Here is a 17,139-nt window from a genome sequence, read left to right as displayed (position 1 = left end):
CCTTTTTACACTTTGCTGTCCTTGTGGAATCCAGAAAGTTTCCCTAATACAATTTAAGGTATCTTGTACCCCACCATGCATTACATTTTTATGGGCATTTAGAACAATTAAATTTGTTAGATGATGAGTTTTGGGCAGTAAGATAGGGTGTTTAGCATAATCATCCAATTCAGCATTTTGTAACCTACCTCTGCACCTAATTACATTGTTCTCTAAATACAGCCCCAATTTTTCTATTATGGAATCTTTCACAATTTTTCTTTCCATCATCAGTTTAATCTCATTTCCATAGATTTCCTCTTGTACCCTCTTTATCCAATATTCAAGAGGATGTGAAAACTTATATGAGATATTCATCTTGTTTAGAAATTTAAACACCAACTTAGTTACATTGATTAGTTTGGGTAAAGTAGAATACCTATTTATATCAATGGCTAAAGAAGGACAAACTGTTGGAACGGTGGTCACAGTAATTTCAACAGGAGCAATGTACGCCTTTTGTACAGGCCAATTAGCTTTATTTACCAACCAGCTCGGTCCTTTAAACCATGATACAGCATTTACAAATTTAGCATAAGGTAAACCTCAAGACAAGAAATCAGCTGGATTTTCCTCACCAGGTATATGATTAAATGTTAACATATGCTGACCCAAACTATTATACTTCTCTTGCATCTGATTAATTTCAGCGACTCTGTTTTGTACGTACGCAATTTTACTGTTTCCATTACAAATCCATTGTAAGGATACCTCATTATCAGACCAAATTACAGTGTCGCTAATATTTATCTCCTGCAACTTATTTCTTATATAATTAGCTAATTTGACACCTACATAAATGGCTGCTAATTCCAACTGAGGCAAGGTACGTGATTTAATTGGAGACACTTTAGCCTTAGACATAAGAGAAATAATACTATTATATTGAAGGTAAGCAACTGCTCCATATGCCAATTTTGAAGCATCACAAAAAATGTGGAGTACATTTTTCCCATTTGGATTGGCCACCTGGCGTGGGAACTCCAACATTGGAATTTTTTCATAATCACCAATTAATTCATCCCATCTCAACATCAACCTTGGCATACAAGATGATCAGCCTGTAACTGATTTCATCAACAATATGAACAACACACTTCTCATACCAACAATAACTAAACCAACCAGGCTCACTGAGAGAAGTGCAACCATAATAGACCACATATGGACCAATATACTAGCCCCCCTTAAATCAGGGATAATCACAGCACTACAGACCACTACCCTACCTTCCTCCTGACAAACATTAGTAAACCACCACTTGAATACAACAAAGTCTCATTTAGACTCCATGATGAGGCCTCAATAAGGAAGTTCACAGCTGACCTAGAGACTGTTGACTGGCCTACAGAATTCTCCAAGGCCAATGGTATTGATGACTGGACAGACATTTTTCTTAACAAATTACTTAGACTATACAACAAACATTGTCCTATAAAAACGAAACAGATCACAAACAAATGGCTTGGTTGCCCATGGCTAACCAGCACCATTCTGAAATCCATTGGCAAGAAACACCAATATGAAAAGCAATATAGACAGGGCTTAATACACAAAGATATTCTTAAACACTATTCATCAGTTCTCACCAAAGTAATAAAAAAAGCCAAACAACTATACTACTCCAGTAGATTCACAGACACTAGAGGAGATATAAAAAAGACCTGGAAAACACTCTCTCAGATTCTAGGGACCCACAAACTGAAAAAAACCAAGAATATTGTCCTAACTAAACCTAATGAAACACCACTACATCCCACTGACACAGCTAACAAGATAAACGACTTCTCAACCATAGGATCTAATCTCGCCAATAAAATCCCACATACCAATGCCCATGCCGGGGACTACCTAGATGGGAATTTCCCAAATTCCTTCTATTTTGCACCAACTGAGCCCACGGAAGTCACCGAGATTATAAAGTCACTTAAAAATAACTCAGGGAATCTGTCTCATGTCCCACCATTACTGTACAAGCGAGCGGCCCATGTCCTTTCGCATGCTATTTCATTACTTTTTAACAAGTCACTAGAAACTAGCACCTTCCCAAAACTACTCAAGATGGCAAGGGTTACACCAATACATAAAGGTGGTGACCCTACAGACTTAAACAACTATAGGCCAATATCAAACTTACCATTGCTATCCAAAATCTTTGAGAAACTCGTGCACAGGAGACTATATTCATTTATAACGGCACAAAACATACTCAGCCCCTGCCAATTTGGATTCAGGAAAAATAAAAGCACTAATGATGCAATCATAAAAATCTGCTTTACACAGCATTGGAAAATAAGGAATATCCACTAGGAATTTTTATTGACCTAAGAAAAGCTTTTGACACAATAGGCCATGACATCCTACTCCACAAACTTGACCGTTACGGTATAAGAGGCCATGCGCTTGCTTATTTCAAATCTTACCTTACTAATAGGTATCAGTATGTCACCATTAAAGACACAGCATCAACAACACGGCCATTTGATACTGGAGTTCCGCAGGGAAGTGTCTTTGGTCCCCTGCTCTTCCTCATATACATCAACGATCTTCCAAACGTATCCCAACACCTGAAACCCATTCTCTTTGCTGACGACACGACTTATGTCATCTCTCACCCTAATCTTGCCACCCTCAGCACCATTGTTAACGAGGAGCTGATCAAAATATCGACTTGGATGACAGCCAATAAACTTACGCTTAACACTGACAAAACCTACTATATTATGTTTGGTAGCGGAGCAGGAGATGCACAAATTAACATTAAGATCGACAACACTAATTACCAGACATAATGAGGGCAAATTCCTAGGCCTATACCTTGACAACAACCTGAATTTCAGCACCCATATCCAACACATAACCAAAAAAGTATCCAAAACGGTTGGGATCCTCTCCAAGATACGACACTACGTGCCTGCCCTTCTCACACTATACCATTCACTTATTTATCCATACCTCACCTATGCTATTTGTGCTTGGGGTTCAACTGCAACACACCTAAGGCCAATAATAACCCAACAAAAAGCTGCCATAAGAATAATCACTAAATCCCATCCCTGGCAACACACCCCCCCCACTCTTCATAGATCTAAACTTACTCCCTCTTCAGTACATCCACACTTACTACTGTGCAATCTACATCTACAGGACCTTAAACTCCAATATCAACCTTGACCTAAAACGCTTTCTTGATAGTTGTGACAGAACCCACAGGCATAACACCAGACACAAACATCTCTACGACATTCCCTGTGTCCGACTAAACGTTTACAAAAATTCAATGTATGTCAAAGGCCCTAAAATCTGGAACACCCTACCTGAGAACTCTAGAACTGCAGACACATTCATCACCTTCAAAATTACCATTAGAAAACATCTTATCTCCCTGATACACCCCGTCAACTAACTACACGAATACCACCTTGTGGTTCACACACACTCACTCACCCATTTGACCATAAACAGAAATATTAATCTCAATCTTAAAATAATGAATCCTGTGATACTCCAATACTGAAACTATGTACTGTGCCAAAACAAAAGCATTCACATTGTTAAACTCACAAACTAGTATTTAGTCACTTAGCCATAATACCAACTTACCTCATAATTTGTAATATTTTAAAATTAAGATTTAAACTAAGTCTGCCCGAAATGCCTAGCCATGCTAGGTGTTCTAGTGGTACACTCTGTAATCATTATTTTACTACATGTAAACCACACAATAACCAAATTCTGTAAACTCAGCATTGTAATCCTTATAGAGAATAAACTTTGAATTTGAATTTGAATCTGTTAATGAATTCCTCAGGTAGAATTAAATCCCAAGCACATTTAAGTTTCCATGCTTCCTGTATTAATGATTTCCCTCTTATAGTAAGGGGTAACACTAAACCTAGTGGATCAAAACATTTGGAAACTTCAGCAAGCAAAACTCTCTTAGTTAATTTATTGGGCATACTGTAATTATTGGGTTTTAACATTAACAAATCTCTCTCAGTATGCCAAGTTAAACCCAATACATTACTACATTTTTACACTTCATCTCCAGGGAAATCTTTACTTATTTTGTCCTTTAATTTGGATGAATTACTATTCCATTCCCTCAGAGGCATATTTGCACTTTGCATTATTTTATTAGCCTCTCCATAAGTCATTAACAGTTCCTCTTCAGTTGACGTCACACCCAGGAAATTGTCCACATAAAATTGTTTGCTCATTACTTTACTCAATGGACTTCCCATACGTTTAAGGTGTGCATTTATCGTCGCTTGAAGTAGGAACGGGCTGGATGTAGCACCAAATAATACGCTCCTAAAGCGAAAGGTTTTCAGAGGGCTAAGTGGGTCACTAGGATTCTCAGGCCATAAGAAGCGGGTACAATCCCAGTCAGCCTCTTGTAAACACACTCTTAGGAAAGCTTTACTTATGTCAGCCGTAAAGGCATAATTCTTCATCCTGAAATTTAATAAGATATCTCCTAATTTTTCCGTCAACGACGGACCTGTCATCAAACAGTCATTTAAACTAGGTACATTTTTGTTACTCCTGGCACTACAATTAAAAACAATCCTGAGAGGAGTGGTCTTAGAATCCTTCTTCACTCCGTGATGTGGCAAATAGTGACCATAAATTTTGGCTTGCTCAGGAGGTACCTCTTCTATAAATTTATTAATTAACTGCTCAGCAATTATATCATTATAGGCAGTTAACAATTCTGGTGTCTTACTCAGTTCGCGGAGCTGAGCCTTTAACTGTCCATATGCCATTCTGTAATTAGTGGGCAATTCTGGATGGTTCAGTTTCACGGAAGTCGTACCCAGTATTGTCCAGATTCAAATTTTACATCTCTCAGGTACTGTTCCTGGGTAAAAGAATCGTCTGGACTTTCTTCATTTACATTTATTCCAATGCTGTCTAATTCCCACAATTTATGCACTGGCTCAACACCATCCTTTATGGAAGAATTATACTGGGGTACGATTTCATGAGTAAGACACACAGTTATGGTATTTGTAGTTTCCTCTAGTCATGAATTATTATTACGAGGAATCCTACCATACATTACATGGCCTCCTGCAGTCTTCAAAAGGGTGACACCACATTTCTTTACCATACCCTTTACAAAGGAGGCATAGTAGTCACTACCTATCAAAATATTTATTGGGCCTACAGAATCATCACTTACACCAGAAGGTGCTAAATTTACATTATGTGAGAGTCTGTAGCTTTACTAAGTCCTACTGTAGATATTTTCTCTGGAAGTTTATCTACAACTACTGCATTAACACATTTTTTCTCATTGCCCAACCTGACAGTTACATAAACAGTGTCATACAATTGAGACCTTTTATCCGAGAGAAAAGCAGATAATTTTAAAGTTGTGGGATCTCCCATCTGTACTTTCATACCATCAAGACATTTACGTTTTATGAAAGTATGCTGGGATCCCAGGTCCAATAATGCATTTACATTTTTTTATGCCTTTTATCATCAATTTTTACCTGTAACACAGGTAAGGCTACTTCAGCAAAACCATCATTATTAACATTAGCAGCAATTTTTACATTAGCTACTGTTGTGTCAGGATTGTCAACATTATCATTATTATCAACATTGTCATATAGACCCTTACACATGACTATATGGTGTCTTCCTTTGTGACATTGATAACAGTTGTTTAATTTGGCATGACAATCCTTTACATTGTGATTGCCTAATCACCTGATACATCTGTCAAGTTCCTCCAATCTTTCAACTTGATCATTCCATGAATTGTATGCATCGCAATTCTTAGAAAAATGAGTACCCTTGCAGAAAAGACAATCTCTCTTTTCTTTGACTGGTTTCTTATTAACTGGGCTACCCTGAGGAGGGTACTTATTCTTCTTACCTTGTGGAGAATCATTATTTCTGATTCCTGCTACTTGATATGCACCTATGCAACTCTTTTTAGGAAATGAATTTTGATTATTAACATTGTGATCATTTTTACCTTTGTGAAACTTGACAGATACCTCAGAGTTATTATGTGTTGCATCTTTAAAATGAGTTAGTTGGCTGGTCTGCAACTGCACAATTAATTCTTGTAGACCTAGTCTTATTTCCTCCAGACCAAAATAACCCTTGTGATACTTGTTCGAGAGCCATTCAAGTGTTTTACAGCTTAATTTATTTTGTACCATGGCACTCAATAACCAGTCTGATTCCTTCAGATTATATTTATTACTTAAAGTTTTGAGAGTTTAACTCTAAACTGCTGTAAACCTTTGTAAGTGTGATCTGGAGATTTTAAATTAACAATGATATTCATTAGATCCAACCTACTTTGTTCTATATTACCATAAGTGACCTTCAACAAGTCAACTGCTTCCTTGTAAGAGTCATCTACATTGGGAAAGGCTTGTATGAGTATGTGAGCATCTCCTCTTACCTGTCCTTTGAGGTAAAATAATTTAGTTACTCAGGCTAGGTCACTCCTGACATGCACAGCTGCTTTAAAAATTGACCAAAACTCCTCCCAATTTTCTCCAGGATTAAATACAGGTAAACATAATTCTGGGAGTTTTGGCATAGACATCTTATTTGTTGGAGCAGACTGATTAACTGTCTGGTTTACACATTTTAATTTATTCAAGGCCTGACTTTTACAAGAAAGAATCTTTTCCTTTAATTCATAATACTGATTAATCATGAGATCTACTTCAGTCTCATCTACACAGTTTACTAACAAATCTCCTTCATATTTGTTGTAATATAATTTGTATGAATCATATCTATTCCCCAAAGCATCTAAATACAATTTTAAATCATCAGTATTCACAGTTTCTTGATTCATTAATTCTAAACATTTATTATATGCCTTGGTTACATGACCCTTTCTAGCTTGCAGTGATGCTTTCTTTGCTCTATATTCCATATGTTTGTCTTCTATATTAATTTCCTCATTTTCAGCCATGATGCAATGTATTAAATTCAACTTAATTAATAACACTGGTTAAGTACTAAATTATGCACTTTATAAAGGTAAATAGTACAACTTACCTTTGAATAAATCCTAGCTACACTTGAGCTTTGCAATTTCATGTAAGAAAATTGTAATATAAATTTTAAATACACATTAATAATGTTAGCTACACTTGAGCTTAGTAATTACACATGTAAGAAAATTATAATATAAATTTTAAATACACATTAATAAAGTTAGCTACACTTGAGCTTAGTAATTACACATGTAAGAAAATTAAAATATAAATTTTAGATGTTCATTAATACAAACCTTTAGCCAGACTTGGCTTATCAAAATTAATATTATACAAATTAATATAAATCCTTGCGAGAATTTGGCATAGCAAACTTAATACTATACACATTAATATAATCTTTAGTCACACTTGTCTTGGCTTATCCAAATTAATATTGTAATAATTATAATCCACTACACATTAAGTAAATTTGTGAACTTAACATCCACCTCCTGTTATTTCACATATAATTATTAAGTAATTAACTAAATGATTTCACTAATTACCTCCAGTTCAAGAAGGACCAATGGTTAAATTAAATGTGGAAAATTACATTTATCTGAATGTAACTCATTATGTACATAACAGTAAATGATAACAAAGATAATTATTATTTATCAGTTCAAGAAGGACCAATGGTTAAATTAAATGTGGAAAATTACATTTATCTGAATGTAACTCATTATGTACATAACAGTAAATGATAACAAAGATAATTATTATTTATCAGTTACATAGACAAGTAGGAATTTGGGACACCTAGGTCACAAAAATGTCCCCCTTCGATACCTACAACTGTCTTATCCACAAGTTGCTCTAGACCTATTAATTACAAATGAAATATGTATCACCAGGAATTCTGGTAAATATATAACTTTGTGGACTGTATATTAAAATTAATAATTGATTATATATATATATATATATATATATATATATATATATATATATATATATATATATATATATACAATTTATGTAACAGAAGGAGAATATATCTTAATATCACTCACCAATTTGACTGGAGATTAAGGTGTATCATACTCAGAAAACCTCACTGTCTATACATGAAAATAACACTGGTCAGAGTTAAACATTAAAAGACTTATCTGAGGTTCCTGGAGCTGTCTTGTCCAGTCGCCTGATATCTCAAGTTATGCAGGAATGCACATCCAACAATTTCGGATCCTATTTGAGAGGCGTCAGCCCAATTTTACCTGTAGAGCACGAAAATTTTTCCCAATATTCACTAACGTTTGTTACTCAATTCAAAAAACAATGGCGAGTCTCCTCTGCGCAGGCGCAGTTTCCCATTTTTTATAACAATTTTTATTAAATACAGTATGGCCATCTATTTAGATATAACTACTGTATTTCTGGAAAATATATACAATATTTTCCACAGAAGGAATAACAGTAATAATATTAAATGATCAGCTACGGAAAGAAAAGAAAGGATATTAAACGTTTAAATTTAAGAATTACGGAGATTAGAATGAAGGTGTGAAGTGATAAGTGGATTACAGTAAGCATTTATGCACCTTAGGAGAGAGAGGAGTGTTGAAGAGAGAGAGAGAGGGCGAGGGATATTTAGTGAGATGTTACGAGAATGTTCAGGGAATTTTCAGCCATGTAGAGGTTAGGTAAAGTTTGCCAGGAACAGGACAAGTGTTTCCTGACGCGGGTCTTAGTCATATGATGACCCGCATCTGGAGCTTTTGGTCATCTGACTGATGCCACCCCTTTAAAAATTATGGTTATGATTATAGCCATTAGATTTCAACTATGTAGAGAATATTGTGGGTAACCTAAACGATAAAGTAAGAGAGGCTGTTGTAGACAGCGTAAGTAGGCGATTTCGAAGTACTGAAGGTAAATGATACTGGAAAACCTTTAATTGAAATATGTATAGAAAGAGGTTTGGCAATAGGTAATACCTATTCCATGAATAAAGAGGATGAACAAGTATATGACATAGGATACTATGACAGTAGTTTGATAGACTGTTTTAGTAGTTTGAAGGTTGTTGAGAAGACTAATGGGTGTGCATATTGTTAAAGGAACGACAGATATGGCAGATCATTACTTAGTTGTAACTACATTGAGAGTAAGAGGTAGGTGGAATACAAGGACAATGACAACAGAAGTGGATAAAAAAAATGAAAGTTATTGAGCTAAAGAAGGAGACAGAGAAAGATATTAGCAAGCATTAGGAGAAAGGTTGGCTAGAGATAGTACAAGTAATGAGGAAGGTGGAAGAAGTATGAGCGTAAACTTAAGAATGCGGTCTACCTGGAGGGCATTCCGGGGATCAACGCCCCCGCGGCCCGGTCCACGACCAGGCCTCCCGGTGGATCAGGGCCTGATCAACGAGGCTGTTACTGCTGGCCGCACGCAATCCAACTTACGAACCACAGCCCGGCTGATCTGGCACCGTCTTTAGGTATCTGTCCAGCTCCCTCTTGAAGACAACCAGGGGTCTTCCCGTAATGCGGTGCTGGAATGCATAGTATAAGTTTTTGGGTATAGGAAAGTGGGTGCAGGTGGGAAGAGGAATGATGCAGTGATAAGGTAAGGCAGTAAGGAAGATAAAATTAACATGTTGTTTACACTGTGGAAATGATGTATGGAGGGCAGAGTATATGGAGAGAAAATGTGAGGTTTAAAGTGTAGTGAAGGAATACTGAGAAGAGCCAGTTTGAGTACAAGTGTGGCTCTGTCAGTAAATTTTACTGAGGAATAAGAAAAAGTTTTGGAGGGAGATCAATAAGATGATAAAATTTGGCTTATATGAGAGTCTTAGACCGGAATGATGGAGGCAAGTAGTGGTGTGGCTTGATATGTTGTTGAGGTGTGAGCAAGTTGACGTTATGAATAAATGGTATAGTAAACCGAGAAGCTGATAAATTAGACACTTGTGCAACACTTGAGTATCATGATTCTGGAAGCGTTTCACCATTCAGTAGCTCCTTCAGTCCAATAAAGAGAAACGGTGGAAGATGAGGAGTGAGAGGTAATTAGTCCCTCAGCCTGGAGTCGATGTGTTCGGTGCATCAATCGTGATTAAAGTGTTGCATATTCGCGGAGATGGAGTTTATATACTTCAGAGAGATGAGATGGATCAGTGGTAGGCGGTGACGCCAGTGGAGAAACACACTAGTTGAAGAGGGTCGTGCCTATAGGTTAGGCAAGTTATGAAGAATTCCCTGCATCAAGACTAACGAAATCGTAATGGCACGATTGCAAACAAACCATACCACGGGCGGGATTTGAACGCGACGGTCTGGAGTTTTGAGACTCTCTGACCGCGGGTTCAAATCCCGCCCGTGGTATGGTTTCCCTGCATCAAGTTCCCAAGAGCTTGTAGTGTCTGACAGAGTTTAAATAAATGGTTTAGTAAACTGACAAGTTGATAAATAAGGCACTTGTGCAGCATTTAGGTGTCTTTAATTTGGAAACGTTTCTCCATCTTGTACTGCACAAGTGTCTTGTTTACCAGTTTGCCAGGTTTCTAAAACATTTATTCCAGCTCTGTCAGACACATCAACATCTTGGGATCTTGATGCAGTGAATTTTCCGTAGTTTGCTTAACGTACAGGCACGACCTACTTCCATTAGTGAACTTCTCCACTGGTGACTCCGTCTACCACTGCTCCACCTTATCAGTCAGCAATATATAAGTCCCTTCGCGGATATGCTATGTTCTTGCTTTTAAAACTGTCAAGTTTATAGATACCAGAACTCAACTTTTAAATGTGTTCTGCATCATGCTGATAAAAAATTATTCAACAATATTTAATTGGACAATAGAGATACAGGGAATTGTTTATAATTAATCTAATCTGTACGATGAGCAGTATCCCTCAAATGAATAAACAGATCACTAGCTACATGGCCAGTAGTTACTCCATATTTACGTTAACTCTGGACTCTAGTAACTTCCCAGTTTGTCCAGGATAGAAGCTATCACAGCTTTTACAAGGAATAGAGTATACAAAGCCCAAAGTCACTTTGGGCTTGTATACTTTATGAAGATGCTTAACATCTTCATTTTTGCTGTGTTATATTTAAATTAATCTTTTCCAATGAAGTATTAAAGAGCTTGTGGGAAGTGTGGGAGTGTCATTAAATGGTAAAAGGAATATATCTGAGTTGCGTTTACTGAACAACAGTTGATCTGTTTTTTAACAAACTACCGCTGATCTGTATTTACTGAATAATAGCTGAGCTGTGGCGACATCACAGCAAATTTGTGTTTATAGTGTAATATTTGTGTTTAATGTGTAATATTTGTGTTTACAGTGTAAGACTTGTGCTTGCAGTTTCAGATTTGTGTTTACAGTGTAACAGCTTATTTGTGTTTGCAGAGTGGCGCCAGTGAGCAGCGAGGAGCTCCGGTGGTGGGGTGTTCACGGAGTGCCTGGCTCCCTGCCCTCCCTCACTGAGCCTGACTCTCCCCCAACCAACTCTCTGGACCTCGAGTGGGAACCAGAAGCTGGTCAGTGAGGACATTGTAACAACCTAGCTAAGGGACGCAAGTGTTTCTAGGAAGGGATTTGAGCATTGATTTTTAAATATAAAAATTTAATTATAAAAAAAATTAAATTTAGCAGTTTTTTTTTTTTTAGAAACAAGCGCATTCAGATTTGCAAAGTAACTATATGAAGCATTGGCAAGGGAATATATTAATAAAATATGCAGTTACTCATGATCAATAAAATAGCAAAAATAATCATCGACACCATGCCCAGCCCTTCTAGGGTAGGGTATGTGCCTGAGCCCGAGCTTGCAGCTCACAAGACTGTCATTCCCATTAGCCTCCTTGGGGCGGGGATGGAAGACCAGAGAGGCCTAGCTTCTCCTTACGAGAAACTGGGCCTGGGTACAATTGGTCCCAAAGATGAGGGGGTACTTGTGCCCCCTCTCATGGGAGACTTAGGTCTCAGACACTCCCTAGATAGGGAGCCAAGGCCGGGCCACCACTTGGAAAAGGCCCGGGCCGGGAGAATACCGGCGAATCTTTAATAAATAATTAATAACAAAAATAATCCATAATAATTGATGATTTTAATATTAACATGATAATTGATGCCAAAATCTCATACTTCATACACAGTATGTTGTTCTATTATTATGCCCAATTAATAAACCCACCAGAAACACAGAGCCATCTTTTGCACCAAAGCAGTAGGTCGCAGCACTGCTACTCCTTCGTTGCTCACTTCTCAACCACAATCACACCAAGCGTGATCTAATATTAAATTATTAATATTTACTCAAACCAGTAACTCGGGTAAATTAAAGAGTTGTGGACTCTACGTACATATAATCTAGACTGGTGTTAGAATTGGATAGTTGGACCATTATTTATAATGATTATTTCTATCATTCCTACCGCATTCATCAGTTGTACAAATTATTATCTAACAAATAGAATCTAAACTGGCCAGTCAGTAGTCTAGTTGCTGGTAACAATGGCGTACGTTCCTGGGTGTGCTGTAATGACGCCGCATCTCATTGAAATCCCTTATGCAGTCTTATTGTGACTGGTTCAAGGGCAAATTTATCAGTACTCCAATACACGAGGATTATAGACGACTTGATCCATTAGTGAGGCCTCCCCACACTATTTTGGAATCGTAGACGCTCAATTACACATGATTGCACAACCAGTACTACATCGCCATATTGTCAACGTCTCTCTCCCTCGCCGGTGTGACAATGCTTTTCAAAAAATATAATAATAATAATGATAATAATAATATCTTTATTTACTACAAGTACATGGTATGCAGGCCTAGTTGACATCAATTACATACTACTATATAGAAAGCCGCTTGTTATGCTGAGCATTTCGGGCAAATTAGGTCAGTTTTGTCCCAGGATGCGACCCACACCAGTCGACTAACACCTAGGTACCTATTTTAAACTGGTGGGTGAACAGGGACAGGGACAGCAGGTGTCTTATGGAAACACGTCCCTAATGTTTTCCAGCCGTACCGGAGGAGATTCGAACCCCGGACCTCAGTGTGTGAGCTGAGTGCGCTAGCGGTCGAGCTAGCAACATTTCCCATGTTTACTAAAAATAATGTTTTTTATTGTTATTATTATTATTTTTATTATTTAATATTTCTTCGCAACAGGTCTGGCGCGGGAGAGCCGAGATTCCCTCGGGGAGGAGGAAGCATCACAGACAGCTGAATCAAGTAGCTGGGTGCCCCGGTCCTGCTCCTCCACTCCAAACAGCCTCGAGTGGGATTTCCGCGCCTCTACCTTGAGCTTGAGGGGCGGCATGGATGACGAGACTTGGCATCACACTGACATGGAGACGGAACAGCTGCTGCAGGAGATTGAACAATTGGCGGCCCGCGCCCTGGCTGACACCGGCCATGGGCTCCAGCCTCCACCCAGATAGGAGCAGCTGGATAGTCCACCTGCATTGGTGACTCGGGAAGCACATATACCAAAATCTTGAATAAATTTTGAGTCTTACTTTTAAAATGTGGTGAAAGTGTGACTCCCAATGACCAATTAATAAGAGACTGTACACGCTGCCTTGCGAGCAAATAAACCAACATTTGAGGCCTTCTTTGAACGATAAATGAATAATAATAATGTCAGTTATGCGATTTAGGCAAGTTTTATATTACTTTGAACACATTGCTTGCTGCAAAGAACTGAACATGCAGCAAGAGCTTGACCAGGTTTATCTTCATGAGTACTGTACTAACCGGTTCTAGAATCTATGACAGCAATGTGCAACGCACTTTGAATGTATTGCTAAATGATTTATAATACAGTAAATAGGAACTCATTGTGCTGTAGCAGCTCAGTGGATGAATTGTAATCTTCCTGGTCGGACGTAACCTTACCCTAAGAAAGTCTAACACAAAATACTGACTCATCACAGTTCCCTCGATTAAACATATCTTTCACCACAATTATTGGTGAGCCGCCTCCCCCACTGGGTAAGTCCTGCCTGCTCGTACCAGCGAGCATGCTGCCCCAGTGAGTCAACATGGGCGGTGCTGCACCCCATCAGGGAGAAGTTAATATCTTTGTAGAGTAATTTGTCTTGTACTGCATTGTATCTCTAAGACTTAATCATACCTATTATTTTGATTGAATTTAATGATAATTTCCCTAGAACTACGAAATGGTTGCGAGTAAACGTTAGCAGTGAAGATCAAATTGTCTTGGATTATGTATGTGGGAATTATACCAATTCAGTGTTAGTAAGATGTTCAGACCACTGTCCTACTGGGTTTCGAGCTTGTCTCATGATTGCTCAACTTTTACATACTACTAAGGATACATATCGTGTACTTGCAGCATGTGACATCTACAAAAAATTGGGATTCCCCAATTAAAATGCATTACTAACAGACAATGACTAATCGATGTGTGCCTCTCACGCCTATTCACAAACTGCGCTTCCTATACTACTGTGGTAAGATCTGGGGTAATATATACGCGAGATACAACTTAATCCACAGGCAGATCTATCATCTTTTAACAACTGTTGCAGACGTGAAGTCATTTTATAAAATATCAGCTTTCCCATTAGCTCCACAATTGGCCATAGTTTCTGGAAACATCAGGTGACCAAACTAGAATTATTACCTGGCATACTCCCCATATTCTAGTGATCCGGGTCAATTTTAGGAAATTAGGTCAAGGGGCGAGGGCGTGCATTGTACCAATGCTCTCTTTTATTATTGGCTGATGTGAAGATAGCAACGTTGTTAGCATATTGTTAGCATATTGTTCCACTTGGCTATTGTATAATCGTGATGTGTACAACATTGATATGTCTGTGCTCTTTATTCACTTTGCTTGTCAGGAAAGTTACTTATGACATTTCTGGATTTAGAGTTTTTCAAATAAAATTACTATAAAAATAGCGGTAGCCTAAGAGTTGTGTTTGCAGCCTTTTGCAATTCTGCAAACATGAGTACAATATATGTTGTATTATTATGATACATTTAAGCGGTTTTTATTGGAATAATTGTTATTTTATGACCTTAAGTTTTAAGTAGTCGGGTCCTATTCAAAACATTTTTAATGAGGGATAAATTATAGTCTTACATCAGATTTGTGGAACATAGTTTACATTTGATTATCAAAAAAAGTTTTGATCTTTACTTCCAGTGTTTGTGTTGCACAGATTAGTATAGTGTCAACAGTGTCATGGTTGTGAATTATTAATGAGCAGCAGAGGCCTAATATTCTCAAGGATAATGATAATGCCCAGTAAATACTTTGTAGCCACAAGGAGGATCCTCGGCCTCTGTGTACTTCAGAGTCTGTGTGTTTGCTGCATCAGTTCCCTCAGGCTAAGGAAAAACAAAATGCATCTATCTGAAACTCGGGGCCGCAGTACTGATCAGTGAGAAGTAAAGCCATCTTTAGGTTGTATCCACTTCTCGGGAAATAAATCAAAATCCAAAATCAATAATTTATTGTTTGTCAGCTAGTTTGAGAGCTGTCGTCAAGTGATTTACACCGAATTGATCAGCAGGTCAGTAACTGTATAGAGAACAGTGGCGTCCGAGTCTCGGAAGTTTTTTGAATCTTACGCAGGAAAATGACCTGGAAACTAAGTACGGTCCGGGAAGGTTTGGTTTTGGAGGCCCGGAAACTTTCCTATACCTGCGGTAAATCATATATACATCGATAAAATTAGACATTACGTCGGGTAGAGGACTCTGGCCCAGTGAATCATTGTGGGTGAAGCACAAGCAACCTGTAGATTAGCTGCTTCTTTGGAGAAAGCCTTATACAGTTGGTGCTACCTTTGTCCTCGTTATTTTGGCTAGTGCTTACAGACACTTGTGATTTTATAATCTTATAGTGTATAACTATGGGGGAGAAATTTGTGATCATCCCATGTACAGTTTGTGTATAAAAACCCGTTTTGTATAAAGCTACAAGATCCTGATCACATCTTTTCTTCCCATTTGTAAAGAGATGTACGTATTTTGAAAGTTAATAAAATAAACAGGCTGTGTATATCTATTCAGTCCCATAAATGATTTTTAATAATTCTGATTTACTTGTAATAATCATTTAATAAATTATGTGTTTCAACCTCAATTTCAATTAATTACGTTGAGGAAGAGTGCAATGTTACAAATCTATATCTTAATTGAACGTACATATAATTTGCTTGATCGAAGGCGTCTGCCATAATACTGTCTGCTTTATACACTCTCTTGTAAATAATATATCACATCTTTGCTCCACGAGCAGTAACAATGAATATGAAATACCTGAGGTTTAAAAAATACGATAATTGTGATATTCATGGCTCCACTTCCTTGAGTGAAGCGACCTCCACCAACAACAAGGCACCTTGAAAAAATATGGATACATTGTGCTATGGGATTTCAGGGATGTCTCGCTAGATGTCGCTAATTTCATTATTTTTTTTTAATTTCTTGCACTTTTTTCAAGTTTCATGTCTGTTCTTAAAGTACAAATTTATCCATCGCGACTATTTAAAAAAATACGATAAGAAACATATTGGACAACCAAATTTTTTGTGTGTGTGTGTGCGTGTGTGTGTGTAGGGGATGAAATTGTTTAAATGTAGATAGACTCACATGCATAGTTCAGAACATTTACTGATGAAACATTTTTGCTAAAACTTTAAAAATACCATAGAAACCGGATTTTTGTGGGATGGTGCTGGCCACTGCTGTCATGGCGGCCTCTGAACACTGTCGACGGTCATTGTCATGTATAGCTAGTTTAGCCTCTCAGAATTTCAAGAGGTGGCCCTGTCTTATATACGCGTGTGTATATATATATATATATATATATATATATATATATATATATATATATATATATATATATATATATATATATATATATATATATATATATATACATACATATATATATCGTGCCGAATAGGCAGAACTTGCGATCTTGGCTTAAATAGCAACGCTCATCTTGCCATATAAGACATGTGAAAATTTGTGTATGCAATAATTTCGCCAAAATCATTCTGAACCTAACGAAAAAAATATATTTGATTGTGTTTGTTTAGTATTAAATTACTGTAAAC

General features: G+C 37.4%; 1 protein-coding gene across 4 annotated transcripts in view; it reads left to right on the top strand.

Moving 5' to 3' along the window:
• The window catches only part of LOC128689103 (uncharacterized), an 85,669-nt gene extending 69,595 nt beyond the window's left edge, over positions 1–16,074 (top strand). For all 4 annotated transcript variants that reach the window (XM_053777218.2, XM_053777220.2, XM_053777219.2 and 1 more), the window contains 2 exons: positions 11,432–11,562; positions 13,208–16,074. In XM_053777218.2, the coding sequence (XP_053633193.1) occupies positions 11,432–11,562; positions 13,208–13,479 (403 nt within the window). In that variant the 3' untranslated portion in view covers positions 13,480–16,074. The remainder of the gene's footprint in view (positions 1–11,431; positions 11,563–13,207) is intronic.
• Positions 16,075–17,139: the final 1,065 nt, after the last annotated feature.

The sequence above is a fragment of the Cherax quadricarinatus genome, chromosome 21 (genome assembly GCF_038502225.1).
Source record: "Cherax quadricarinatus isolate ZL_2023a chromosome 21, ASM3850222v1, whole genome shotgun sequence".
NCBI classification, from domain to species: Eukaryota; Metazoa; Arthropoda; class Malacostraca; order Decapoda; family Parastacidae; genus Cherax; species Cherax quadricarinatus.
Note: the sequence above shows the minus strand (reverse complement) of the source record. Positions and strands in the feature narration are given on the sequence as shown.